Source organism: Aulonocara sp. 'chitande type north' Nkhata Bay, linkage group LG1 (assembly GCF_057382095.1).
Source record: "Aulonocara sp. 'chitande type north' Nkhata Bay isolate Kocher_YH1m ecotype deep benthic linkage group LG1, A_spYH_male_GT1.1, whole genome shotgun sequence".
Classification (NCBI taxonomy): domain Eukaryota; kingdom Metazoa; phylum Chordata; class Actinopteri; order Cichliformes; family Cichlidae; genus Aulonocara; species Aulonocara sp. 'chitande type north' Nkhata Bay.
Window position 1 is genome coordinate 3,912,168 of NC_141344.1, and position 25,334 is coordinate 3,937,501.

The 25,334-nt window shown below is 42.3% G+C and overlaps 3 protein-coding genes across 9 annotated transcripts in view; 2 read left to right on the forward strand and 1 right to left on the reverse strand.

Annotated features, from left to right (window-relative positions):
- The first annotated feature begins 2,236 nt into the window (after window positions 1-2,236).
- Window positions 2,237-4,212, forward strand: LOC147338532 (chymotrypsin A-like). The gene is made up of 7 exons (XM_086299389.1): window positions 2,237-2,294; window positions 2,763-2,866; window positions 2,954-3,033; window positions 3,217-3,295; window positions 3,381-3,561; window positions 3,767-3,900; window positions 3,983-4,212. The coding sequence occupies exons 1-7, from the start codon at window positions 2,243-2,245 to the stop codon at window positions 4,142-4,144; spliced, it is 792 nt and encodes a 263-aa protein (XP_086155515.1). The 5' UTR covers window positions 2,237-2,242; the 3' UTR covers window positions 4,145-4,212.
- Window positions 4,213-4,803: 591 nt separating this feature from the next.
- agrp (agouti related neuropeptide) lies at window positions 4,804-6,855 on the reverse strand. The gene is made up of 4 exons (XM_086299636.1): window positions 6,722-6,855; window positions 5,631-5,847; window positions 5,215-5,312; window positions 4,804-5,110 (listed from the first exon to the last, which is right to left on the reverse strand). The coding sequence occupies exons 2-4, from the start codon at window positions 5,767-5,769 to the stop codon at window positions 4,919-4,921; spliced, it is 429 nt and encodes a 142-aa protein (XP_086155762.1). The 5' UTR covers window positions 5,770-5,847; window positions 6,722-6,855; the 3' UTR covers window positions 4,804-4,918.
- A 5,605-nt stretch (window positions 6,856-12,460) lies between these two features.
- The window catches only part of vps13c (vacuolar protein sorting 13 homolog C), a 54,217-nt gene continuing 41,343 nt past the window's right edge, over window positions 12,461-25,334 (forward strand). For 2 of the 7 annotated variants that reach the window (XM_086299757.1, XM_086299845.1), the window contains exons 1-29: window positions 12,461-12,673; window positions 14,033-14,076; window positions 14,471-14,513; window positions 15,018-15,113; window positions 15,408-15,440; window positions 16,431-16,532; window positions 17,041-17,103; window positions 17,581-17,655; window positions 19,027-19,136; window positions 19,212-19,271; window positions 19,353-19,412; window positions 19,584-19,664; window positions 20,042-20,099; window positions 20,240-20,367; window positions 20,443-20,549; window positions 20,641-20,815; window positions 21,183-21,245; window positions 21,329-21,467; window positions 21,546-21,646; window positions 22,018-22,160; window positions 22,291-22,483; window positions 22,692-22,806; window positions 23,254-23,390; window positions 23,762-23,894; window positions 24,104-24,221; window positions 24,316-24,448; window positions 24,713-24,785; window positions 24,903-25,003; window positions 25,121-25,274. In XM_086299757.1, coding sequence (XP_086155883.1) covers window positions 12,574-12,673; window positions 14,033-14,076; window positions 14,471-14,513; window positions 15,018-15,113; window positions 15,408-15,440; window positions 16,431-16,532; window positions 17,041-17,103; window positions 17,581-17,655; window positions 19,027-19,136; window positions 19,212-19,271; window positions 19,353-19,412; window positions 19,584-19,664; window positions 20,042-20,099; window positions 20,240-20,367; window positions 20,443-20,549; window positions 20,641-20,815; window positions 21,183-21,245; window positions 21,329-21,467; window positions 21,546-21,646; window positions 22,018-22,160; window positions 22,291-22,483; window positions 22,692-22,806; window positions 23,254-23,390; window positions 23,762-23,894; window positions 24,104-24,221; window positions 24,316-24,448; window positions 24,713-24,785; window positions 24,903-25,003; window positions 25,121-25,274 — 2,938 coding nt within the window. In that variant the 5' untranslated portion in view covers window positions 12,461-12,573. The remainder of the gene's footprint in view (window positions 12,674-14,032; window positions 14,077-14,470; window positions 14,514-15,017; window positions 15,114-15,407; window positions 15,441-16,430; window positions 16,533-17,040; window positions 17,104-17,580; window positions 17,656-19,026; window positions 19,137-19,211; window positions 19,272-19,352; window positions 19,413-19,583; window positions 19,665-20,041; window positions 20,100-20,239; window positions 20,368-20,442; window positions 20,550-20,640; window positions 20,816-21,182; window positions 21,246-21,328; window positions 21,468-21,545; window positions 21,647-22,017; window positions 22,161-22,290; window positions 22,484-22,691; window positions 22,807-23,253; window positions 23,391-23,761; window positions 23,895-24,103; window positions 24,222-24,315; window positions 24,449-24,712; window positions 24,786-24,902; window positions 25,004-25,120; window positions 25,275-25,334) is intronic. The other 5 variants (XM_086299927.1, XM_086300158.1, XM_086300086.1 and 2 more) reach the window with 3 other exon arrangements.

Consider the following 25,334-nt stretch of genomic DNA (forward strand, 5'->3'; position numbering starts at 1 on the left):
TCAATGAAAAGCCTTCAACTAATCCAAAATGCTGCAGCAAGAGTCCTGACAGGGACTAGAAAGAGAGAGCAGATTTCTCCTGTTTTGGCTTCCTGTTAAATCCAGAATTCAAAATCCTGCTCCTCACATACAAGGTCTTAAATAATCAGGCCCCATCTTATCGTAATGACCTTGTAGTACCATATCACCCTATTAGAGCACTTCGCTCTCACACTGCAGGCCTACTTGTTGTTCCTAGAGTATTTACAAGTAGAATGGGAGGCAGAGCCTTCAGTTTTCAGGCCCCTTCAGGCTGCAATAGACGTAGGCTGCCGGGGATTCCCATGATACATTGAGTTTTTCCTTTCCAGTCACCTTTCTCACTCACTATGTGTTAACAGACCTCTCTGCATTGAATCATATCTGTTATTAACCTCTGTCTCTCTTCCACAGCATGTCTTTATCCTGTCTTCCTTCTCTCACCCCAGCCAATCACAGCAGATGGCCCCGCCCCTCCCTGAGCCTGGTTCTCCTTGAGGTTTCTTCCTGTTAAAAGGGAGTTTTTCCTTCCCACTGTCACCAAAGTGCTTGCTCATAGGGGGTCATATGATTGTTGGGTTTTTCTCTGTATATTATTGTAGGGTCTGCTTTACAATATAAAGCAATTTGAGGCGACTGTTGTTGTGATTTAGTGCTGTATAAATAAAATTGAATTGAACTGAAAAAGTCATGTACTACCAGAGACTTGGAAGAGAGAGACCTAATGTTTTATATTCCACATCTCACTGTTTTACTCTGTGGTGCAGATGTGGATACTGTATTAGTCTTTCTTTGTAATTTTTCATGTTTATCTTGCAAATTTCGAGTTTGCTTTTTGGTGTTTGGGAGCTGACACAGTTTCTAAGGGGATGGGATTTTAGGGGGATAACAGGAGGAGAAAGGCTGCAGAGAACATGTAAGACTGTAACTCTGCTTCCTGGTCCCAACTCTGAATAGTCACATTTTGGGGGATTTAATAACTTTGGCCAGATTTTTATAAATGAGAGCTGCTCCATCCAAAGTGTGATGGATGCTGTCTTTCCTAACAAGACCAGGTTTTCTCCAGAAAGTTTTGCAATTATCTATAAAGCCCACATCGTTTTATGGACACCACTAAGCCAGCAATTTAAGGAGAACATGCGGCTAAACATGTCGCTCCAGGTCTGATTGGGGATGGAACAAGAGAAAACTAAAGAGTCCAACATTGTTTTTTCAAAACATTGACAGGACCTTTGTCAAGCGGTAAGTTTCCATGAACCAGCGAGGAGGCGAGCGGCAGCAGACCGAAGGACCAACAGCAGAGCAGCACAGTGCCAAACATCCTGCTGCTGGCAGACAAAAGAAGAAGAAAAACCTGCACCACAACTCCCACAATCCTCAGTTTCTCCAACAAGAGTCTCTGAAAGGAGGAAACAGACACAGCCTTCAGTTTACCTGAAAGAGGGGGAACGCCAAAACTTCCAAGTCACATTTTTTATTCATTCTCTGCATTCAAAAACCTTCATTAGTTGATACAAAGATAACTAACATGTGTGAAATTTTCTACCAAACAAGATTTGGATTTGGAGCTTGTTGGAATAAGTTTGATAACAGATATGATCTGATCCCACGTGAAATAAACTAACCTGCTGGTTTGTGAATTTCTCTTTATTTTCAGCACATAAGTTTGAGTATGTTAGTTATAAATTTCAGCACCAGGTGTTTTTTTTCTCCCTCAGATAAGAACCAACAAATTATTATTCTTATGTATAACTGAAGTGGGTAACATCTGTTGAAATTTCCACTCTAAATAAAGAAGGATTATTTCAAAGTCTAAACCTTGGAGAAAAAAACAAATTAAATATTGTTCAGTAAAATATTTAAATACATCTCCCTTTCTTTCTTAGCAATAACACACAGTAGATGTTTTCATTAAGCACACTGTCAGTTACATCATATATATATATATATATATATATATAAAATAAAAGATTAGTCAATGGTGATGTAAATCTTTATTTTTAGCCTCAGTCAAGGAGTTCTTTCACTCCTTTACAGTGAATCAGCTGCACGTGTAAATGTCATGGTCCCTCACATTGGAAAATCAAACTTAGCTCTTTGTCAGCATCACCTGTTAAAACTCCCACTGTCCAGATAAGATGTAACCACCCTGGTTCCATCCAATCACATCACACTGCTGCTGTATAAAAGCTCCTCCAATAGGTTGCCCTGACATGATCTAGCCATGGCCTTCCTGTGGATCCTCTCCTGCCTCGCCTTCATTGGCACCGCCTACGGTGAGACAAACTCTTTAAGGTTATAGCTCATTGGGTGAAGCATGTTGTAAATTGTCTTTTTTCGAAGCAGTGACGGATATATTGTAATTTATTCTCCTTTTTTTCCATTTTAATGACTCGTTTATTGACTTACGTTAAGAATTACATGCGAAGAAAGAAAAAGTAGAAGACGGTATAAAAAAAATGTTCAAGAATGGGGAAATCAAAGCGTTATATCAGTTTAATCACATAATGCAACATGATATGAAAATACAATAAAACTTTAACTGTGGAAAAGTAGCTCTCAGATTGTGGATTAAACAATCTGGTCCAGCTGAGAGATCTGTGTGGCGTATATGTGTCATTATGTTTTAAGCAGATCAGCATTAGAGAGAAACATTTGTTTAATTTTACAGTTAGTGCCAATGTGACAGTTACATTAATTTTATTTTCATTAATGGCATAATCCTGATGTTCTGATGTCACCAGGGTGCGGAGTTCCCGCCATCCGTCCTGTCATCACCGGTTACGCCCGCATTGTGAACGGTGAGGAGGCAGTGCCTCACTCCTGGCCCTGGCAGGTGTCCCTCCAGGTAAATGAAGAAACAAAGACGCTGTCACAGCTCACCACACAATCAGATGGAAATGTCTAACCATTGATGTTCATTTTGCTGTAACAGGACTACACCGGCTTCCATTTCTGTGGTGGTTCTCTCATCAATGAGAACTGGGTGGTGACAGCTGCTCACTGCACCATCAGGTAACTTTAAGCTGGTTTTGACTGAAAACTCCAATTAAGACGTAGAGTCATGTTTGATGAGGAGAATCCTTGTTTAGAGGGCATTGCTGTGTATCTGGGGTAGAATAAAACTAAGTAAAAACAGTTTTCAGGTAATGTGGTGATCTCAGAAATGCCCACATGCTTCTGTTCTTTTCTGTGCAGGACCTCCGACCGTGTGATCCTCGGAGAGCACGACCGTTCCTCCAATGCCGAGAACATCCAGACCCTGGCTCCTGGCAAGGTGGGTGAAACACTGCATCAGCTTTCATCGCATAGCTACATGTCAGGGTTTGTTGGCCGCTCATAACGATGTCACTTCCCAACAGGTGTTCAGGCACCCCAACTACAACAGTTACACCATCAACAACGACATCACACTCATCAAGCTGGCCACCCCTGCCCAACTGGGCACACGTGTTTCCCCAGTTTGTGTGGCCGAGACTTCCGACAACTTTCCCGGAGGCTTGAGGTGTGTGACCACTGGCTGGGGTCTGACCCGCTACAACGGTAAGAGCTCACCCACCTGTTATTCTTTGTTATTATGTCCTCGTAGACACTGATCGGTTAAACAATTATTAGATAGACATATACGTGGGTTTGGACTGTAATGAGACCACCAGGTGGAGCTTTAACAGTTGTGCTAAAACACGAGGAATGATAGAGCATGATAAAAAAGTCTCTAATGTCTGATGTGTTTGTGTGTGTGTTGCAGCTGCCAACACACCACCCCGTCTGCAGCAGGCTGCCCTGCCCCTGCTGACCAACACTAACTGCCAGTCTTACTGGGGCAGCAAAATCACTGATCTGATGATCTGCGCTGGAGCCTCCGGAGCCTCCTCCTGCATGGTGAGTGGGACCTCCATCAATTACAGAAGCACTGATCCTGAGCTTCTTATATTGTGTTAAAAATCCATGTGTTATTTCTCAGGGTGACTCTGGTGGTCCTCTGGTCTGTGAGAAATCTGGAGCCTGGACTCTGGTTGGTATTGTGTCCTGGGGAAGCTCAACTTGCTCTACCTCCACTCCTGGAGTCTATGCCCGTGTCACCAAGCTGCGTGCCTGGATCGACCAGACCATCGCTGCCAACTGAGCATGTCACATATGAGAGGTTTCAGCACCAAGCTAGTCCTCAATAAAACACAGAAACAATGAAAATGACCTGCTCGAGAACGTGTCTTTTTCTCCTTAATATTCATCTTCATGTTTTTATTATGTGACCAGACAAATTATCACAACTATTAAAGAAACATTATTAATGTATTCATTGACAAAAATGGACAAATGACCCAACATAAACTCTTCTGTAGAAATTCATTTTAAGACATCGAGCATTCGGTGAATGAAGTGTGGTGAACTCCAGAAGAGTTTTATTACGTTGGACTTGCCTGGTGTTTAGCAGCACCAGGATCAGGTTGGCCTAGCTATACATAAATACTAGAAGCAGTGAATAAAAACTATTTTTTATGGTAAAAAACCAAATATTTTATGCTCCTTAATTGATAAAGAAACACACGTTAATATGAATGAGATATAGTTAAGAGTTATGATTGTGGGCATCACTTTTTGACTTCCTTACAAGATTAAAGCACAATCCACACATAGATTTCTTTGTCTTTCTTCATTCAGTAATTCATATGCATCTACACACACACACATATATAATATATATATCTATCTATATACATATATAGATAGATATATAGAGATGTGTTTTCACATCTTCAGGTTACACTGATATGATTACACACACTGTCCTCATCAGTTATTTATTACAGCACATTTAATGCGACACAAAACAAAAAGATCACAGATCATATTTGCTGTATGAGTCTCTGCCTTCGCTCCTCATCACAGCAGCTTGTTATCAGGTGCGTCTTGGGGGGCACACGTGGCCAACTCGGCGGCAGTAGCAGATGGCGTTGAAGAAGCGGCAGTAGCAGGTGTCACAGGGATCACAACAGGGAAGCGGGTAGCCCAAACAGGACTGCTGGTGAGGGATGCAGCGACGAGGTGAACGCATGGCCCGACCCTGCAGCTGTAAGGCTGCAGACGTGTCCTGCAAACATAAACGCAGCAAGCAGATGAATTCACTTTGTTAAGGTAAACCTGTTAACAGGGAGTCACGAGGTAAAGAGTAAACTGCTGGTTTAAATGCTGCACCTCATCATAGGAGCCTGTATCCATCAAAAAATGATCTTCTACAGAGTCCACAGGGAGGAGGGCAGGCTCGTGCATGCGGTCAGGTACTTGACTTCTTTCTGCAAATCAGAAAACACAGCAGAATGTATTTTGCATTTTTTTTGCTTACCGTAATCCATTGTGTTTAATCTGCTGAATGTGAAAAATCAATTTCAAAATACTTCAAAATAACTGCAGTCAAATGTAAAAGATTGGGCTTACTAGATGTGATGTAAAACAAAAAAAATAGTGACAAAACAGAAAACTACATGTTCAGAGGTCTACTTTTTCTATCTATAAATATTCATGCTTCCACTGTTAAACGGATTAATCCTGCCAACCGTGGTGTGTTGGAGAGACAGTGGTTGGAGCTCTCTGAATGAAGAGATGTTACTGACCGATTTCAGATAGGAAGGAGGTTTCAGTGCGACGTCCAGCGACAGGACCTTCATCGAGCGGTAAGTTTCCATGAACCAGCGAGGAGGCGAGCGGCAGCAGACCGAAGGACCAACAGCAGAGCAGCACAGTGCCAAACATCCTGCTGCTGGCAGACAAAAGAAGAAGAAAAACCTGCACCACAACTCCCACAATCCTCAGTTTCTCCAACAAGAGTCTCTGAAGGAGGAAAACAGACACAGACATTCAAAAACCTTCATTAGTTGATACAAAGACAACTAACATGTGTGAAATTTTCTACCAAACAAGTTTTGGATTTGGAGCTTGTTGGAGTAAGTTTGATAACAGATATGATCTGATCCCACGTGAAATAAACTAACCTGCTGGTTTGTGAATTTCTCTTTATTTTCAGCACATAAGTTTGAGTATGTTAGTTATAAATTTCAGCACCAAGTGTTTCTTTTTTCAGATTAGAACCAGCAGAGTATTATTCTTATGCATAACCAAATCTGTTGAAATTTCCACACTGAGCAGATTGCAAACCTTGGAGGAAAACAAATTAAATATTGTTCCGTAAAATATTAAATTACATCTCCCTTTCTTCCTTAGCAATAACCCACAGCACTGGTTTTAATCACTTTCCTGTATGATGAAAACAAGTCATGCATAAAGCAAGGAGAGATTCTCATTAAGCACGTTGTCATTTACATCCACAGTGAAGCTCGTCAGCAGTTAAAAACAAAATCATTCCTGCTGGGTTTCATTAGTGGTGCAAAGGACATTTAGTACTAGGCTGCATAGTTCCACTTTGTTTTATTAAAATAATTTTACACTGCTGAATTTGACTTTTTATTAAACTTATTTTTTAAATTATCAAAAACACAACTGTAATAATAAAAAGATAACTGTGGATGTTTATTTCTACAACAAAATTGTATCCCTGGAAAAATCTCTTTTACAGCATAATATTCCTGTTATTGTCACTAATACACCAGAAGGCTTAAATAAAACTTCAGTTTTAATCATAAATAAAATCTTATTTACTTCCTACATAAACTGAATCAGAAGAGAACCAGACGGAGAGGTGACTCACCTGTTGCTGTGACTCTTCACTGTGACTCTCTGAGATGACGAGGGGCAATTTAAAGACCCCTGGACAGGAAGAAGGTCACATGACCCACAGGTTTGGTATGGAATGGCACCCGCTGTGCATGTGCATCATCCCGCGACCTTGCAGAGATACATCAAATGGAGCATGATGGAAGCTCTAAGGCTAATTTAAACTATACGTGAGACTGTATAGCAGGGGGTTGGGGCATCTATTAGTATGGTGATTATGTCGTAAAGGTCACTTCTGTCCATTTTCATCTATATACGACAAAAACAAATGAGGAATATATCAAAAACTGGACAGACAGTTGAGTGTCTAATAGAAAACACAATATTCTTCTATGTGGAAACTATTTATTTTATCTTTTTCTTTATTTTCTAGTACAAAATCAGAGCAAATATCACCTCAGGGTACTTAGTCTTGTAAGATAGAAAGACTGGCAGCGGGCTGTTTTACAGAGGGAAACCCAGATACTGCCTGGGTAAAGGTAAAAACTCCCTTTTAATAAGAAGAAATCTTTAATAAAACCAGTTGTGGGGAATGTGAAAAAGACAAGGAGACAACAGAAAGGCAAAACAAACAAAAAAGCAGAGGCTAGTAACCGCAGATACGACAGATAAGCCCTGGAGCCAGAGATATCTGCAGCAAGGAAAAGGAAGAGCGAGGTCAGAGAGAGCAACACATGAACACAGAATCACTGTGTTACTGAAACACAGTAATCCTGCAGAAGCAGCAGCAGATGTGACACTTCAGGTCTGCAGAACCAGTTTTAGAAGCGTGTGTTCAGGAAACCTTCTTCTCCCAGTTGGAGTAGATTTGTGCTCCACCTCGACTCTGAGAAGACCTAAGGTCCTCAGCGTTGGGCAGATGACCCAGTACGGATCTCCCTGCTCAAACTCTTCCCTGGTGTGATTTTTTTGGTTCTTTTTTGTCGTTATTTTTGAGATATTTGGTACCTTTGTTTGCAGAATAGATGACAGAGGAGGATATAAAGGCAGGCTAGGTTCTTGTCCAGCCTGAAATGTTTTCACATAGTGGTTTAACTGAATTTGGTCTTCTTTTTTCTTACCAGCCCAGAGTGGTAAATGAACTGATCTAGGAAACAGGACCGATTGATTCGATAAGCCTGCGTGAGTTCAAATAAAAATAAAAAAAATTAACTATGTGGATAAAAAAAGTAAATTGTAAATTTATTCAATGTGCCTTTATTTTGTTCCTTAATCAGTAAAAGTAGTCGTGTTTGCCTCTGTGCTGTCAGTTATGATCTGAGTGCTCATTAGAGCTCGGTACACTCAGTAATAATCCTCTCAGGGTGCTTTAATGGAGAACATTAGATCAGCTGCTTCCTTCATGTTTCTTCTATTATTGTCAATCTGCTGCTTTGGTTAGACTTCCTCCTCCTCATCCTCTGTCTGCCAACATGCTGCCAATTCTCTGAATAGTGACACACTGTTGACATCATCGCCGCACTCAGTACAAATGAGATCGGACACAGCTGCAGTTGCACATAGCATCTGCGCTCAGAATCAACTGATTACAGCCCATCAGCAGGAAATGGACTTAATAAACATGTTTGTCTTCACATACTTCCTGTTTCAGCCTGAACTCTTACCACAGTCATGTGTGGGTTCTGTTTCTTTCATGTGATCATAATACAACTACATACAATTTAAACAATTTTAATATTTGCATAATCTGATTATGTTAACACTGTGACAGTGTTGCATAACTACTTGCACTTCTAAATAGGTGCAAGTAATAAAGCGAGTGTCCATAGTACTCGCTTTATTCTATTATTTTTTATGCTTAGAGTTTTTTTTATGTTTTTTTTAGTTAGTTGTTTATTTAGTTGTGTTAAAGGGAACTCGCAAAGTAAGAATTTCATTGCAGCTTAACATTTGTGTTTTACGGTGTATGTGACAATAAACTTCTTGAATCTTGAATATATACAGGTCAATGACATGTATCCATGTATAAAAGTGACTGTAATTTGTTACGATTCGATGTTGTCAGTGTTTTGTTTTAGGCGTGACTGTTATGTGTTTCCTGTTTTACTTTGAAGGTCTGTCTTATCTCAGTGTGTTCAGGTTACGCTTCCTTGTCTCGTCAGTTCTGATTTGCCCCAGCTGTGTTTCCCTCCTGTTGTCCATTCCCTGATTGCTCCCTCTATGTATTTAAGCCCTGTGTTTCAGTTTGTCATGTTTGTGATCTCCCCCTGTGTTGTAAATAGTTTGTTGTATATAGATGTAAATAGTTGTCGATACTGTTTTAACTCAGTAGCTGTAGGGGTGAGAAGCCATTTTTCTTTGGCAATCTTTTCTCCTGTTTTTGGTTAGGGAGGCAGGTAAGACACCTGTGATTTTCGTTTGGGGTTTTCTGTGAAGGTAAGCCAGCTGCATTTCATTTCTAGAGTTTTTGTTTGTTGTTTTGGCTATGCTCACCCTGATGCCTGCTACCTTTTGGGACTCAATAAACTGACTGGCTGTTGTGAAATCCGTGGTAGCTGTTTTTTGTTGGTTCGTCCTCCTTGAGAGCAGGGAGTGTGGGGGCATTTTTCCTTATTTTTATTTTCCTTATGTCGCACGCCGGTTCCCTGGGCTGGGGTGTAACAAATTACTAAACATTTCATGAAATAGATTCTTGAATTAAAACTGAACTTCAATCATGTCTTGGTTTATTTAAAATTTGCTGTGGCAAAATAGAGGCCAAGTTAAATTTTATTTACATAGTGCCAAATCACAACAAAGTTGCCTCAATAATACAGAGAAAACGCCAACAATCAGATGACCTGTTATCAGCAAGCACTTTGGCGACAGTGGGGAAAAAACTCCCTTTTAACGGGAAGAAACCTCTGGCAAAACCAGACTCAGGGAGGCTGGGGGTGAGGGGAAGGAGACGGGACAAAAACACACTGTGGAAAAGAGCCGGAGATTAATAATAACCAATGATTAAATGCAGAGAGGTGTATAAACCCATATAGAGTGAAGAAGAAACACTCAGTAGCAGTCTACACCTATTGCAGTTGTCCCGAACTCGAAGATATTGAGGAGGAAAACAAAACAACACTGGTCCCGAAGAGTCTGGTCAAACAATGATTTTATTGAACACAGGGAGATGGATATTGCATACAATCAGCATAGATCTCCACCCAAAAATACACAAGCAATTGCTTTTATAATGTCAGGGTTTGACACCCCTTCTCGCGTTTTTGCATCTTAAGAACATTATTTGCATTTTTTACAGACAACGATCAATTTTAAGAGATAAATGCAGACACCGAAGTTCCCCTCCCTAGCATCTTCGTCCAAATATGGCGATGAATCCAGGCCCTGAAGGTCCCCAGGGACTTGTCTTCTTTTTGACACATCTTCTGTCACCTGTTACTAAGCGAACTGAAGAATCTTCTCGGATGAGAGGTGAAACGTCTTCAAGCAACTTAAAGAAGTCCAGACGCTTTTCTTTGCAAGCTCCTTTGACTCAAACGCCACAGGTTGCTGAATAGTTTCAGGCCTTTGCTCAGGCCTGTTTCTAGATTATATGTACTATATGTTTTGTAAGCGTGTATGCAGTTTTAACCTTCTATAGCTCCAAGTCACTTACACAATAGATCACCCGGACATCGCGCCGAACGAGGTTTATGACCTTTCCTTAATTGACTGAGCTTTAACTCTTTAATAACCACAAAATGTGCGTATACAATTATTATGGCTGCCCCTGTAATAAAAGGTTCATGTAAAGCCAGCAGGTTTAATAACCATCTTAATGCAATGTCAATGCTGTAGATTATATTGTTAATGCAATATTAATGCTGCAGGATATATTGTAGCTGTAAAATAATTTCTTTAATTCCACACAGTAAAACTAAGTAAGGTCTCAGGGTCGCCGGATCCAACCCTAACTATATCAAAATAAGAAAATTCACAAGACAAATGACAAGAACTATGTAATTGTCCAAAAACTTATGGACCTCCGTGTATTTGCAGAGTTCTCCTTTTGCCGTAGGTTCTATTTTCCACCAGTGTGTCACGTATCATCTAGCAGGTGTTTCATGTTAAGATGCAGACAAACATTACACTGACAAATGATGACGATTTTATTTTTATAGCACATTTCATTACATATACACTCGATGTGCTTAACACAGAAAATGGAGATGTGCAGGTTTACAATGCGGGGAAAACACAGAGCAGGACAAATCAACACCTGCTGACTTTAGCCTGTGTGAATAAAAAGGCTTTGCGTGTGTTAATAAAGTGCTTCACAACTGTGAACAGATGTAGAAAATAAACCACATCTGGCAAGTTTAAGCGACTAAGGCTGAAAAAACTGCAGACAGCTCAAAGTGCGCGGTTCCAAAGATAACATTTTAATGCTTCAATTGAAAAGACTACCAGTAAAAGACTATGCAGCATACCTTGATAGATATATGACCTGGTGGTAAATACGCTAAAGGGTTACCTAGGCAACCAGAGCCATGGATGTCAGCAACAAACTGATGTGTGGAGAGCAAATTGCTTGCTGTGGTGCAGCCTAAATCCAGCCACATCATAGACTGTATATAAAGGATAGACACAGCTTCAGCTTCAGCCTGCACTCTTTCTAATGGCCAGCAGGGAGTGGCTTCAAAAAGAAGTCAAACTGCAAAGAAGATATGATCCAGTCACGCTTGATTTGTGACTTCACTAAACACTTTTTTGATGAAATGATAGTCTCAGTTGCTACTTTTGCTCACTTACTGAACGTAATCTGATGCTTACTTTAGAATAATGGTGTTTAAAAAGTAATAAGGTGAAGCACATTATGCCACTAATGGACAAGTTGCTACATATATTTTATGGGCATGTGGTGTCCCATTTCAAAATCCCAACAGGGTAACCGTGAAAATGCTCAGCCCGAGATTTCACTTTAACTTGATCACGTCCAACTTTTATATACAGTCTATGCACCAAAAGCATTTTAGAAATAAGCTTCCAGACCAAGCATTCAAATCAACTTTAGCATCGCAGGCAGGAGGGCCGAGCTGTTTTCTGTTTTGTCTGATTAGTTCAATTCACTTTTGACCTCACAGTATCCATCTCCCTCTATCATCAAGGCACAGCGTTGGTTATTTCGGGGCTATAAATCTATACATATTTGCAAATCATTCAGTTAAAAAAAAAAAAATCAAAAATATTATTGTTTTTATTGTAACATAATTAGGTGGATATTTATAGTTTCTTTTAAACATCAGTCTGAGTCCCAGAGCCTGAACCTGTTAACTGTTTATTCTGCAGATGCACTTAAGTTTCATTTTATTGTTTGTGGTTTGGACACTTTCGGTTCACCGCTGTCAGAAAATCAGTGATCCGTGATCCGTATCACTATATTCTCTCCACCGATCTTATCAACTGTGCAGCGCTGTGCACAATGACAGCAGTGGCTCTGTGCTGCTAACACACTGTTGGGGTGTCTTGCTTTAAAAATATTATTCTTGTTCAAGAAAGTTTTTATGAGCATTGCATTACTACAGTCACTGTAATTGGGGACCCGAGTGCTGATATTACACACAGTGCGTCCTCGGAGACTTGAAACACAAAGAATCTTTTCTTTCACAAACCAGGTCGAGGAGAAATCACACACACCCCTCCAGCTCTGACTCACTCTCACCTGACTGATTGATCGATGCTCTCCTTCTCACACACGCACTGGTTTCTCACACAGACGGAGCTAATCGACCAGGCAGAGCAGTCGAGCTCGGAAGCTGTCAGACTTGAATATCTGTCATCAGCTGAGCCGGAAATCAGGGGAAAGCTGACGGTGACCCTGTATTTGGGTCCATCCCGGAGCTTTCGGTCATGGTTTTCGAGTCTCTGGTCAGCGACCTGCTCAATAGGTTCATCGGAGACTACGTGGAGAATCTCGACAAGTCTCAGCTCAAGATCGGGATCTGGGGAGGTGGGTTCTGCAGCTAGCTAGGAACTGTCTGTTGTACACGCATCCGAGCCAGACTCCGTTCGAAAATTTCTAAATTTAGTGCTTGCGTCTTTTTGCACAACTTGACAAGTATAATTAAAGTGTCTGAACACATACTGTAAAGCGATAGAGTTTATTGATAATATCGGCATCAATTTAAGCTGTAATTTAGTATGTGTTCTGGTGAAATTTTAACTTTCGTTAAAGCTTCGTCTGGTGTTTGGGCTACACCTCCACTTAATATACAGCGAAGTAGAAGCGGAAGCTACTGAGTGCTGTGGTTGAATATTATTTTTTGCTGACTGGGGATGCTTTAAGTTTGTTAAATGTTCGCCGAACTAAAGAGTGACTCACAGCGAGAGAATAAACACGGACATGTGAGTGTTTTCACGTCCAGCTTTCACAGCGACTCGTTGTTATTGAATTACCGGATATTACAACGAGGTCAGGCGCTGGAGGGGGACTGAACTTTGCAGCCCACATTCGGGTCCAGTAACTGCAAGCAGACGGACCCTCAGCCCGCTGCACATGTCCTGGTGTTTGGGCCTCATCCAGATACCAGATCAGTCAGCGTGAAGTGGCGCTGAAGTTAAAGTGACACACAGAAGGTGCATTCAGTTAATTCAGTTAACCTGCAGCTTATCAGACACACACACACACTGCAGCACGTCTGCGGTTAAGCCATTATCATCAGCATGGTTATTTTTGTCACTGCTACACAGACTGATTAAATGCTTTCACTTAAACATATTAAAATGATGTTACAGCAGAGCCACGGCTGGAAATTTAATTGAATAGTCTTTCATGAGGAAGTTAACTGGGACTCATTAACCTTTTAATGTCTGTTACTTGTGCAATATAACAAGCAAACATCCTCAAGTTAGTTAGCCTTTGTGTACATGTTCAAACCAGTTTCAGTAAAAACTCCAGGACATTACATGTCAGTAATATGTGAACATGGCAGAAGTGTAACATGTGGGCAATGTGCTGCCGCCTGTCTGGCTACATTCCTGCTTCCTAATGTTTCCTCATATCTGTAAACATGCTGCTGGCACACATGAGAAGGAAGCTTCTCTCCACTAATCAAATACTGGCTTAGCTGCTTATGGAAAATCACCTGAAGGATTTCACATCCAGGTGGATCCTGGGCAGGTTTATCGATAAAACTGCTGTAGCAAAATCAGGCTGATACACCCGAGTATTTGTATCAGAATGAGTTTAAAGTTTTACCTTAATTTTGCCAAATGAAGCATCTAAAGGGATACGTGTGAAACATATGATTCTTTTTGTAAACACACAATCAGATATGCTGACTCTGATTCTTCTTCTGATTTCTTACAGGAAATGTTGTCCTTGAGAACCTGCGAGTTAAAGAAAATGCTCTGGTAAGTCCCAAACCTCACACACTGACACGTGCAGCCTGTGGTTTAGTGTGATGATTTTATAGAGTGGCCTGAGCTTTTAATGTAAAGGAGTCTGTTTTTGGCCTTTGTACTCTGCTTGGTTGTCACATGGTGTTGTGATGGTGTGATAACTGTGGCCTCCTCATGGTTACAGAAGATTGCTAGCTTGTTAAATCATATGTGTTGTAAACACAGGCTAACCACATAATCTGTAGGCTGCAAAATTCTCACTTCCTGTTTGCTCTGAGATGCTTTAGTAGTTTGGAGTGTGTTTTGAGTGAGAATACTCAAAATGGCAGAGTTTAAGCCTGGACACCTGGCTCGTCATCCCTTTCCACAGGCCATGGTGCTAATAGTGTGTGCATTTGTGTTTCAGAGTGAGTTTGATGTTCCCTTCAAAGTGAAGGCCGGACAGATCGGTGAGTTCTGATGGTTGTTATTCACCTCATGCCATCTTTTTTGAAGCTCTTTGTGTGCTTTATTGCTTCACATCACAAGTCAGCCATCCCCATAGACCAAATATGTATCTACCCCCGCACACGCACACACACCCTCAAAACCTCGACGTTAGCATTTTGACACAGCAATGCTTCTTTTTTTTTTTGGCAGTAGCCTCAAGTGATCATATGTAAACATAATGGTAGGGTGGTAAATTCTTAGTTAATGCTACCAAACCTGTTTAGCAAGCTGCTGAAGGTTTAAGAGAGCAATTAAAAATCTAAGCTTACTCAGCTCCTTCCTGTTTAATCTGATGATGATCAGCTGGAAGTGATATCCCTACGTGCACGAGTGCAGATAGCCAGCATAAACACAAACACACCAAAAGCTGGACCAATCACCAGCATCTAGAAGACTTCTGTAAGGGTTGGGATGTTGAACATTTTCCTTTTGATAATCAGAAAGAATCTGTGTTTGTGTTTCAGGGAAGCTGACTTTGAAAATCCCCTGGAAGAACCTCTACAATGATGCTGTGGTTGCCACATTGGAGGGTCTTTACCTTCTGGTTGTCCCTGGAGCCAGTAAGTTATGCTGAATTTGCAGATAAGCATCTTTCCAGGCAAGTGTCACATGAAGTAGAAGAAGAAACAGGAAGTTGAACTCAGAAGGTGGACGATACATTTTCTTTTGAGCTGGTAATCAGTTGTATACAGCTTATGATAACTCCTATACACACACACACACACACACACAGGAGAGAGGGTTTTTTTTCAGGCTTTTCTAACAGATGGCATCATGGAGGCGTGGCTAGTTTACTAACAGTGTGTTGCTTTTGATAAAGGAGTGTTTTCTCAGCTTTTATGTGTGTGTTCCAGCTGGATCTCAGCTGAAAACGAGTCCGTATAACGGTAAGCTACCAGTTCAGAGGTGGAGGTTCGGGTTTAGGTCCGATCCGTTCTCTGGGCTTCCTGTCAGGGCTGCACGATGTCAAAAAACAAATAAGTGTATGATAACAGCGGTTTAACTTGTAATCCGTTTTTAAATTCCTTCAAAGTAAAAGCCTCTATGCTGTTAGATTAGTGGAGAGCTTTTACTGTGAAACTGCTACAGCTTTGTGTTGAATTTGGATTTAAGGTGTGTAGAAAAACCTTTCAGGTAAAAACAAAAAACAGCAATTTCCAGTAAACTTATCGTGCAGCTCTGATTAACCGTCTCGGTGGTTTTGTGTAGAGGTATCTGGTTTCCCGTCTGGGGTTCTTCCTTAATCTTGATGTAGGGATTTCTGAAAACTAATCCTGGGATGTTTCAAAGGGATATATGGGGATCTGGAAAAGGTTTGTGTCCAGTAGGAAGAAAAACTCCCTTTTAACCAGGCTCAGGGAGGGGCGGGGCCATCTGCTGCAACTGGTTGGGGTGAGAGAAAGAAGTCATATTACAAGTGTAATATGTTTTGTTTCTTTTCTATAAGCGGCTCTTACTTAAAGACTGATTGTAACAGTTTTTTCATGTGATCCTGTTTTGACTTCAAGTAACCCAAAGGAGCAGTTTTGCTCTGTGCGCAAGAAAAACAGAACCAGAGATGATATGCAAAGACAATGTTTGCGCAACAAAGCGAGATACACAGCAGCATGCCAGTAAATGCTTTATAAAGATGACAACACCTTGAACACATTTGTAAGATACACAGTAACTCCTGACATGCTGAATGTAAACTGAACTTTAGTTTGTTTGTGGTGAAACTCCACAGGGAGCTCCAACTACACGGAGAGGTCCCGTGAGGGACGGCAGGGACAAACTGGCTCTTTATCCAGTAGGAGGAGACAGTTCAGAGCAGGCACCAGGTCGACGCTGGTGGAGGTTAAAACTAACTCTGGCTTTGTTTTGGTTGTTTTTCTCAGCATTAAAGTATGATGCAGCGAAGGAGGAGCGTTACCAGCAGGAGGCCAAGCAGAGGGAACTGCAACGCATCGAGGATGCGCTGCAGATGGCCGCACGCAGGGGTGAGTCAGTCTGACCTCAGTGACACCTGTGGATACCTGTGGATTTTTCTGTTTCCTGCTTCATTTGCCATCTTTGCTCTGCTAAATTTTCCTGTGGTTTTAACTTTCGCTTCCTCCAGTTCACATTTTTCCCACCACACAAACAGGCACAGTTTTAGTTCCTCCACTTGGTGTTTCTGCGAAGAAACCAGAGTCTCAGTTTAGTCCTAGATATTTTTTCAGGGTATTTTTAAAAAAACATTTTGCAGCACTGAACTCAGATTTTTTTTTTTGCAGGTTTGCAAACTAAACAGCTTAAGCTACCAAATAATTCTCATCCCGTATGTGCAGATTCTACCCAGATGTGTGTGTTAAGTGTCAGAGCTTCACCATTAGGTTTCCACTGTGAGGTTTCAGGTCAGAAGTGTCCAAACCAGACCGCCGCAGTGTGTGAATCATGTCCTGCACAGGTGAATGGATGAATGTATTAACATCCTGTTTGTCCCGTTCATGCTGCGTTGGCTGTCAGCATCTCAAACCGGAGATCTGCTGTTCAGTCTGGAGAGCGTGGTTTACAAGGAGCCAGTCAAGGGTAAAGCGCACAGTGCGGCACACACAATGAAACATAAAGGTTAACGCACACAGACACACAGGTCGGCGTCACACACGTGTGTAGGTGCATGCTGGCATCAGAAGGTAAGGCTGCATTTCACAGCTCTTCAGTCCAATAAAAGTCCAGTTAAAAAAAAAAAAAAAGCTTCAGATGTTCAGGGATTTGAATTTGAATCATTCTTTGTTTGTTTTTTTTGGCCATATTGCTCCATTAATTAGCCGTTTGCCTTTAGTTAATAAACACACATTATCTCAGAGCTCACTCTGATTATGTCAAGAAATGTAAGAGGTGCTAGTTTGTATCTCTGCCCCCCATCTGTGCTCTCGGGCTCGCACATGTTCAGCAGTTTGGTTTTAGTGTTGAATGTGTGAGTCTTCTGCTGCTGCTTCCTGCAGTCTGTGTGCTTTCGGGCTTTTCTCACACTAACTGCCGTCTCTTCCTTTAACGCTGCCAAAGTCCCAAAAGGACGTAAAAAACACAAAAAGCACAAAAAAGCCTTGAAGAAGCTGAAACGACATGACCACAAAGAAGGTGAGTTTCACATTTTCACTGAGTTTGTGCTTTAAAACAGGCGCGTGGTCCTTTTGTTTGGATCAACCATTCAGAACGATGTTACTCAGCTGGGAGATTCTGTTGTTCTGGAAAGATGGTCTCATAAGTTGTAACAGAGAGTGATTATCCTTTGACTTATACCATTAATGAAGCAGACTTTTATCATTCAAGGACCCGGGAGCATTTTTATAAAGTGGTTCATGTAGCGTATCGGGCTTACGAGAGACACCAGTGTTCATGTCAGGTTAATAATATACATATAAGATCTTAAATAATACAGTGCCAATACAGAATTACCTTCCCGTTTAAATAAGGTTTCTGAAGCCACTTCTCTTACACACTGGGAGTCTCTCTTCTGACAGGAGTTAGGCAGACTGCCGTGCAGCATCCCTTTTTAGGCTGTTAGGTTGTTAAGTGATGAGCTGGACATGAATAGAGCGCACTGTGGAGGACCTAATTCCTAATTTGTGAATACTTGACTCTTCCTGTGACTTCTCTGCTCCTTCTTTCTCTCTGATCTTTGAGCTTTTGCTAGCTGCTCTGTTAAACTGCACTGCTGTCTCCTCTACCTTACCTCACAGGTGTGTCTGAGTCACTACAGTCCTGTTTTTAAGCTGAATGAACTCAGTACTGCAAACAGTTCTTCATAGTAGTTCAGTGAAATTATTTCTTTTTGTTTAGACATTTTTCCTGTAAGGCCCCAATCACACATGCCTAGAGACCCACCCGGAAACCACTGGTTGCTAGGAGAAAATGTGTAATGCTAGCCACATAGTGAGTGAAAAACCTCATCTTTGTAGTGGCTCCATGAGGTCACCAACAGCTCGCTAGGCCTGTGTGACAGGGTCTCTTTGCAGTCTAGTCCATTTGGATATTTCGATGGTTATGCAGTGTGTTTTCACATTTAAATTCTGGTAAAGGTGTTCAGTGTTATTTAATATGCCAGGTGGTACCACCAGCCTCCACCCACCTGGTCACTATGATCAACACAAAGCCTGTTGGTCCTCAAAATATTACACTAAACGAACTGAAACAATAGTTTTGACTGATACCACTTATAAATATTCTAGAAAGATTGCAGTTTTACTGTTTATTATTTTGGCCATTTCTATATGGTAGTGAAAATCTGATCTGTGAAGAGGTCAGTGTGAAATCACAAGACGGGTAGCATCAGTTCAAGCTGATTTGATATTTCAGGATCTCTGTTACATATTGGTTTCTTGGACCTGCCTTTTAAAGCTCAGAATCTTTTTATGAATGAACAGAAACAAACCATCTGTATCCAGCGTGAAGTAAAAATGGTATGAATCCAAGTAAGTAAGACTTGCTTTATACTGTTTATTGTTTCAGACAAACCCAAGGAAGAAAAGAAGGACACGTTTGCGGAGAAAATGGCCACTCAGGTGATTAAAAACCTGCAGGTGAACATCAGCAGCATCCACTTGCGCTACGAAGATGATGTAAGTACTGATCCAGGTTCAAATCCGGATACTCGTTAAGGTGAGTCAGCTCATGTCTGCTCTGTTTTGTTTTAGCTGTCGGATCCACAGCGCCCCCTGTCTATGGGAGTGACGCTGTCAGAGCTCAGCCTTAAGGTAACATATACGCATACACACTTCCAGCTACCTGTGCAGTTGCTGTTGGTACATCGCTGTGTTTTCTTTGGGTTTTTTTAGACCACTGATGCGACCTGGAAAGAGTGCATCCTGAACGAGGCAGCAAAGATCATCTATAAGGTGACAGATGCTCTGCTTGCCCTCTAATTCTGTGTTCCTTGTTATCTGGTGTTTGTAAGCTTAAAGCTTAAATTGCACGTCACCTGTGTGAAGGATGCAGAATAGCTCATCGGTCATGTGATGTGGATCGATCCATGATTTTGATTGCTGCTGTTTACATGTTTACCGCAGCTCGGGAGTCTGAAGTCTCTCTGCGCCTACTGGAACGTCAACAGTCCGATCTTTTACAAAGGATCGTGGGAGGACATCGTGGTGAGTTGGGAACAGAGTCACCTGATTTGAGCTGATTCTTAATTAACAATAAAAATATAACAAGAATAAAAAGTAAAAATAAAACTAATGATAAGTGAAAAGGCATGTAAATGTTAACTACAGCTATAAAGCTGTTGCTTAGTCCTAAACCTTTAATTTAATTTGAGCAAATAATGAGGTAATCGTCATCATTTCATGGAGTCATCCAGTGATCCCTATGTTGGTTACAGCCATAAAGGGAGACACTGTAAGTTGCATTAATTTCAACAGTTTGCAAGATGAGAGCCACAAATGTACGTACCTGTCAGCCGAGTGACCCTAATTCTGTTGTCAGAGGAAACATTCACGCTCATCGTCTGTCTCCTCCTCTCGTGCAGGGCCAGCTAAAATCTGGGATTTGCACTAAGGACCAGGAGCTTCCTCACTATCAGTACAGTGAGTTCAACACTTCTTTTAAAAGGAGGAACAGCATTCACATAGTTCAGCCTCCCTGTTCTGTTGCATTTCTGTATTTACCGTCTTACACTCAGTGAAATCCACACAAATTTCACCCATAAATATTTTTCTCCCTGAAGTTTTCAAACCAATCTTCGCTTCGGCTAAAATATGCATCAACCCGAGCGCTGAGCTGGAGCTGAAGAGTCCGAAGGCAGATCTTCAGCTGGAGGTCCAGAGCATTGCCATCGAGATGACCAAACCACAGGTAATATGAGACCAAGATGGGAGGCAAAGACAGGTGAGACTGTTCTCTAAACATTCCCCTCGGATTCCTGTACAGTACCTCACCATGGTGGAGCTGCTGGAGTCCATCGACTGCATGGTGAAGAACGCCCCCTACAGGAAGTTCAGGCCGGACGTCCCAGTGAAAGGAAACGTCAAACTCTGGTCTGTTTTGTAAAGTTTACAATTCGGAGATGATCAGGGAACAAAATCGACTCAGAAACTCACAAATATTTGCTTCCTCTGCCTCTCTCAGGTGGAAGTACGGCGTCAACAGCGTGACAGAGGTCCACATCCACCCTCTTTCACACACGTGGTCCTGGTCTAACATTAAACGTCATCGGGAGAACCTGAAGGCTTACAAGAACGCCTACAAGACCAAACTGCTGAGCCAGGGCAAAGTGAGCCAGGAAACTGAGCAACAAGTCCAGGTAAAGGTGTCTCTGTACAGCAGCGCCAAGCTTAAACAGAGCGCACACCCAACAGAAACCACAGTCGCTCACATGTAGCTGTGGTGGTGAGTCAGAGCTAACAGTATCAAGTGGGAATTTTATCTCCACCAATTACACAAAGCACTCTGTAATCTTCCACCACTCTGCTGAAGATGACGAAGATGAAGTAACTTAAGATCACTTTAAAATGAACGAAAATTCCAGTCATGTGTTTGATTTCTGCTTTTTTGCCTTAGTTACTGAATGTAACTAATGAATCCTAATTATGAGGATTTTGGCTGCCAATAAGAGCTCATAAAGAAGCTGAACTTTGCTGCTGCTGTTTCCCTGCTGTTTGCTCCTCCAGGATCTCGAGAAAGTTCTGGATGTTTTCAACATCACTCTGGGCCGACAACAGGCGCACATGGAGGTAAACACAGTGACTGAAATTAGACCAGAGGAGAGTTCAGGCTAGCTATACGCCATATGCTCGTCTTCCCCCCCCCCCTGCAGGTGATCAGATCAGGACAGAAGGTGGCAGCAAAGAAGGCGGCGGCAGGACAAAAGCAGGGAGGAGGTTTCTTCAGCAGCTTATTTGGGAGGAAGGCTAAAAAGGAGGAGCAGGCGCCAGAGGAGAGCAAAGAGCCGGAGAGTAAGTGATATTCAGATTCCCCTTAAAAACCTCGCTCTGTCCAAACTGGCGGCTGAAAGCGTGTCTGCCGTTGTTCAGGTTCAGGACTCGACCAAATCATGACCGCAGAGGAGAAGGAAAAGCTGTACACAGCCATCGGGTACAGTGGCAGCTCTCACAATCTGGCTTTACCCAGAAAGGTAAACACACCTGCTATCTGCATGCTCGTGGGCTTTGTAGGTGATAAGTTCAAGTTTCCCATTGTTGCCTTTAGCACCCTCATCAGAGCAAACTATATCCAAGTAAACACTCAGTTTTAATTATCCGGTTGTAAAAATCTGACACTCGGATTAACCGTGTGAGGTGTCTATGCAAAGAAGCATTTCATGCTTCTACAATCATGCTGCAGCGTCCTCACTCAGCGGCTGACTAATTATAGACATTTTGTTTTTCATCATTTACACGCCCACAAATGTCAAATGAAGCGCAGATTTGAAAATACCCGACTCTACTTGAAGCAGGACCCAGACTTTTTGGTAACACTGAGCTGGCGTGAACTTGTCTGTTTCAGTATGTAGCTGTGATCGTCAATTTCCAGCTACTGAGGACTTCGGTCACGGTCAGAGAGGAACCCAATGTACCAGAGATCCTCAAGGTCCAGATGATCGACCTCAAGACGAAAATCTCTCAGAGGCCCGGAGCTCAGGCCATCAGGTCAGGGGTTTTTATTTTACACACATGAAATAAATCAACCTGCTGAAATATTCTAGTGCTACTTTTGGTGGAAGGTCCACATATCCATGTCAGTCTGACTGGTATTTGTATTGACCCTGCTCTGCTGCAGGGTGGAGACGACCTTGCAGCACTGGTATGTTACTGGTTTGCAGCAGCAGGGGGCGACGCCCTCACTCATCGCCTCAATGGGCGACTCGTCCTCGTCTCTGCTCAGCGTTTTGTTCGAGTTGAACCCCGAGGAAAGCACTGGTGACCAGCTGCTCAGAGTCGAGTCTCAGCCTGTGGAGATCATCTATGATGCGGTAATCGTTCTGATCACGTTTGCCTTAAACCACCTTTCACAGTAAATGAAAGCTGCTTGTCTTTCGTATGTTGCGTTCATTTAGTTTCTGTTAGTCTTACTGGTGTCTGTGTCTTCTTCTTCTTCTTTAACCCATTTAAGTGTCTCTGGGAAGTCAAAGATGGTTGTTTCTTATGATTCCTGTCTCTCTCTGTGTTTTCATCCTTCAGCTGACAGTCAACAGTATCGTCGACTTCTTTAAGACAGAGAAAGGTGTGGATCTGGAGGTCCTGACCACGGCCACACTCTCCAAACTGGAGGAGATCAAAGAGAAAACTGCCACAGGTCAGTAACTATTTTCTGTTCAAACCAGCAGTTACGGTGGAGCAGGGGTCCATTGTCCTCACGGCTGAACAGGTTATGTAGTCCTATGATGATCAGGACTGTTGGGTCCATACCAGGACTTTAACCTCCTAGGACCTGGCGTCCACATATGTGGACATCACATTTTGGGTTATTTAGACCAAAATACTCAATTTTGCTCTACAAGGGCCTGATATCCACTTACGAGGATGTTATGCTGCTACTGTTCTATCGAAATTCTAAACGAATATCCTCATATGTGGCTCTTATTTTTCTTAGAAACATAAATCAGGAAAAAAACCCAACCTAGTAATTCTTTGTTTTTACATTCATCGGGTCCCAATCAGCCCAAATATCAAAGAGAAATTAAAAATGCATGCCGTGGAAGAGTTCGGGTCTTAGGACTTTAAGGGATTCATGTCTCTGCAGGTTTGTCTCACATGATTGAGACTAGAAAGGTCCTGGACCTGAGGATCGAGTTGAAACCGTCCTATCTGCTGTTGCCAAAGTCGGGCTTCTACAGCAGCACGGCGGACCTCATTATCGTGGACTTTGGCTGCTTTCAGGTCAGTCCTTTTAGTTTTACCCCTGCTTTTAAGATGAAAATACCTTTTTTATAATATTTTCATGATGATAACCAGTTTCTTTAATATTCTCTAACTATAAAAATAATAAATACACATACTGACCTTAAGAAAGTCAGCTGTGTCTCGTAAAAATTTCCGTTACAGTACAGTTTAAGTTCTGGATATTTTACAGTTGTTTTCCTAAATTCCTGGTGTGCCTGGGTTTTGCCTTTTTATAGAACTGGCCTCATAAATGTTTTGTGGTTTGACCTTACAGCTCGTAGTGCAACAGATAAGACAACAGCGTGAGTGTTTACAGGCCTGCACTACAGCCTGTCACTTAACACCAGTGTGTATTTGTTGGTCTGTAGTTAAACAGTGTTGAGCAAAGCGGCATCCGGTCGTCCACTTCCTCCTTCTCGTCTCTGGAGGAAATCATGGATCGAGCCTATGACAGATACAGCGTGACGCTGAGCCGAGTTCAAGTGCTTTACAGCAAGTCAGGTACATCAGCGCACAACAACAGAGCTACACATACACAAAAGTGCAAGTATTGAATACATATAAGGCATATAAGCACCAGCTCATTCACCATATTTATGTTAACGAGCAGTAGAACAGGTGTACCTAACAAAGTGGCCAGTAGGTGAACTGTGTTTCCTCAGATTACATCTGTTATCATTTTTAGTTAATTTGTCGTAACCTGATTCCAGGTGAGGCTTGGAAGGTAGCACGGCAGCAGGGTTCTTCATTCCAACACATCCTCCAGCCGATGGATCTCACTCTCAGTTTGGCCAAGTGCATGGTGGAAAAGGATGCCAGGATGCCCAGGTATGATTCCCACCGGTGAACAGGCGTTCAAATTCTCTGCTGACTCGTCTGCACTCACCTGTGCACCTTATCCAAATCGTTTCTGGCGTTTCAGGTTTAAGGTATCGGGCGAGCTGCCTTTGCTACACGTTAAGATCTCAGACCAGAAGATCCACAGTGTCCTCGAGCTGGTCGACGGCATCCCTCTACCCAACGTGGACTCCTCGCCATCCACCCCAACACTGAAGGTACGTTTGGTACAGACCGTTCGTCTTGCAGCTAAGCACTAATATAGAAAGGATATATTGGGATTGGAGGAGTGAGTGATGATGGAAACTTCAGAGCAAAAACATTTGGGGGGTGGTAGAGACAGGTGAAAGTTTGGGGAGTGATGGGGAGGTCAAGGGTGAGGACTGAGGGATGTTAGAGGGATTGCAGAGAGAACTTTGGGGAGTGAGAGTTACCTGCACTTCGATGTTTAGCTGACCGTGTTTGGGCGATTCTTGTTGTAGGTCTTGCCGTTGGTGGAGGTGAGACCGCGAGCACTTGACCTTCCCCCCACCCTCCTCGACACCATGGAAACGGGTAAGTGCTTGGTGCATTTCGACTGACTATTGTTTTTTAACAAATTAAAAGCTTTAAAGCTACGCTGTACGACGCTGTGGGCTGTGACTGATGCTGTCGTGCGTAATTTGTGTTCAGATTCGGATGAAGACACCAGTGAGAAATCAACAGATGAGGATCATCAGCGCTCGACTGTGGAGGATCTCACTGATGTTCACTTCAAGTTTGAAGTCAAAGAGGTGTGTGAATGTTTGGCTCTCGTGTCAGGTCATCATGCGACCCATGAGGAGGGGGTGGGGTGCGGTGTCCTAGTGTTAAATGAGAACGTGTGACCGAGCAGCGTGCGATGTGTTCAGGTGCTGGTGGAGCTGACCCGGCAGGTGGAACAGGAAAAGACTTTCCTGTCCTTCAGTATCTGTCACCTGGGAGCCGAAGGGAAGAAACGAAGCTTCGACCTGAGCGTCACCTCGTATCTGCAACGAGTCATGCTCGACTACTGCGACCTGCCAGGTAGCACAGATGCTATTAACATCATAATTTAAACGAATTCTTTTGTGTTGTGTACCTGTT

Coding starts and splice junctions, on each gene's coding strand:
- LOC147338532 (XM_086299389.1), top strand. CDS start 2,243: ATGGCCTTCCTGTGGATCCTCTCCTGCCTCGCCTTCATTGGCACCGCC. Junction 2,867..2,953: donor CCTGGCAGGTGTCCCTCCAG/GTAAATGAAGAA, acceptor TTGCTGTAACAG/GACTACACCGGCTTCCATTT. Junction 3,562..3,766: donor GGGTCTGACCCGCTACAACG/GTAAGAGCTCAC, acceptor TGTGTGTTGCAG/CTGCCAACACACCACCCCGT.
- agrp (XM_086299636.1), bottom strand. CDS start 5,769: ATGTTTGGCACTGTGCTGCTCTGCTGTTGGTCCTTCGGTCTGCTGCCG. Junction 5,313..5,630: donor CTCCTTCCTATCTGAAATCG/GTCAGTAACATC, acceptor TCTGATTTGCAG/AAAGAAGTCAAGTACCTGAC. Junction 5,111..5,214: donor ATACAGGCTCCTATGATGAG/GTGCAGCATTTA, acceptor TTATGTTTGCAG/GACACGTCTGCAGCCTTACA.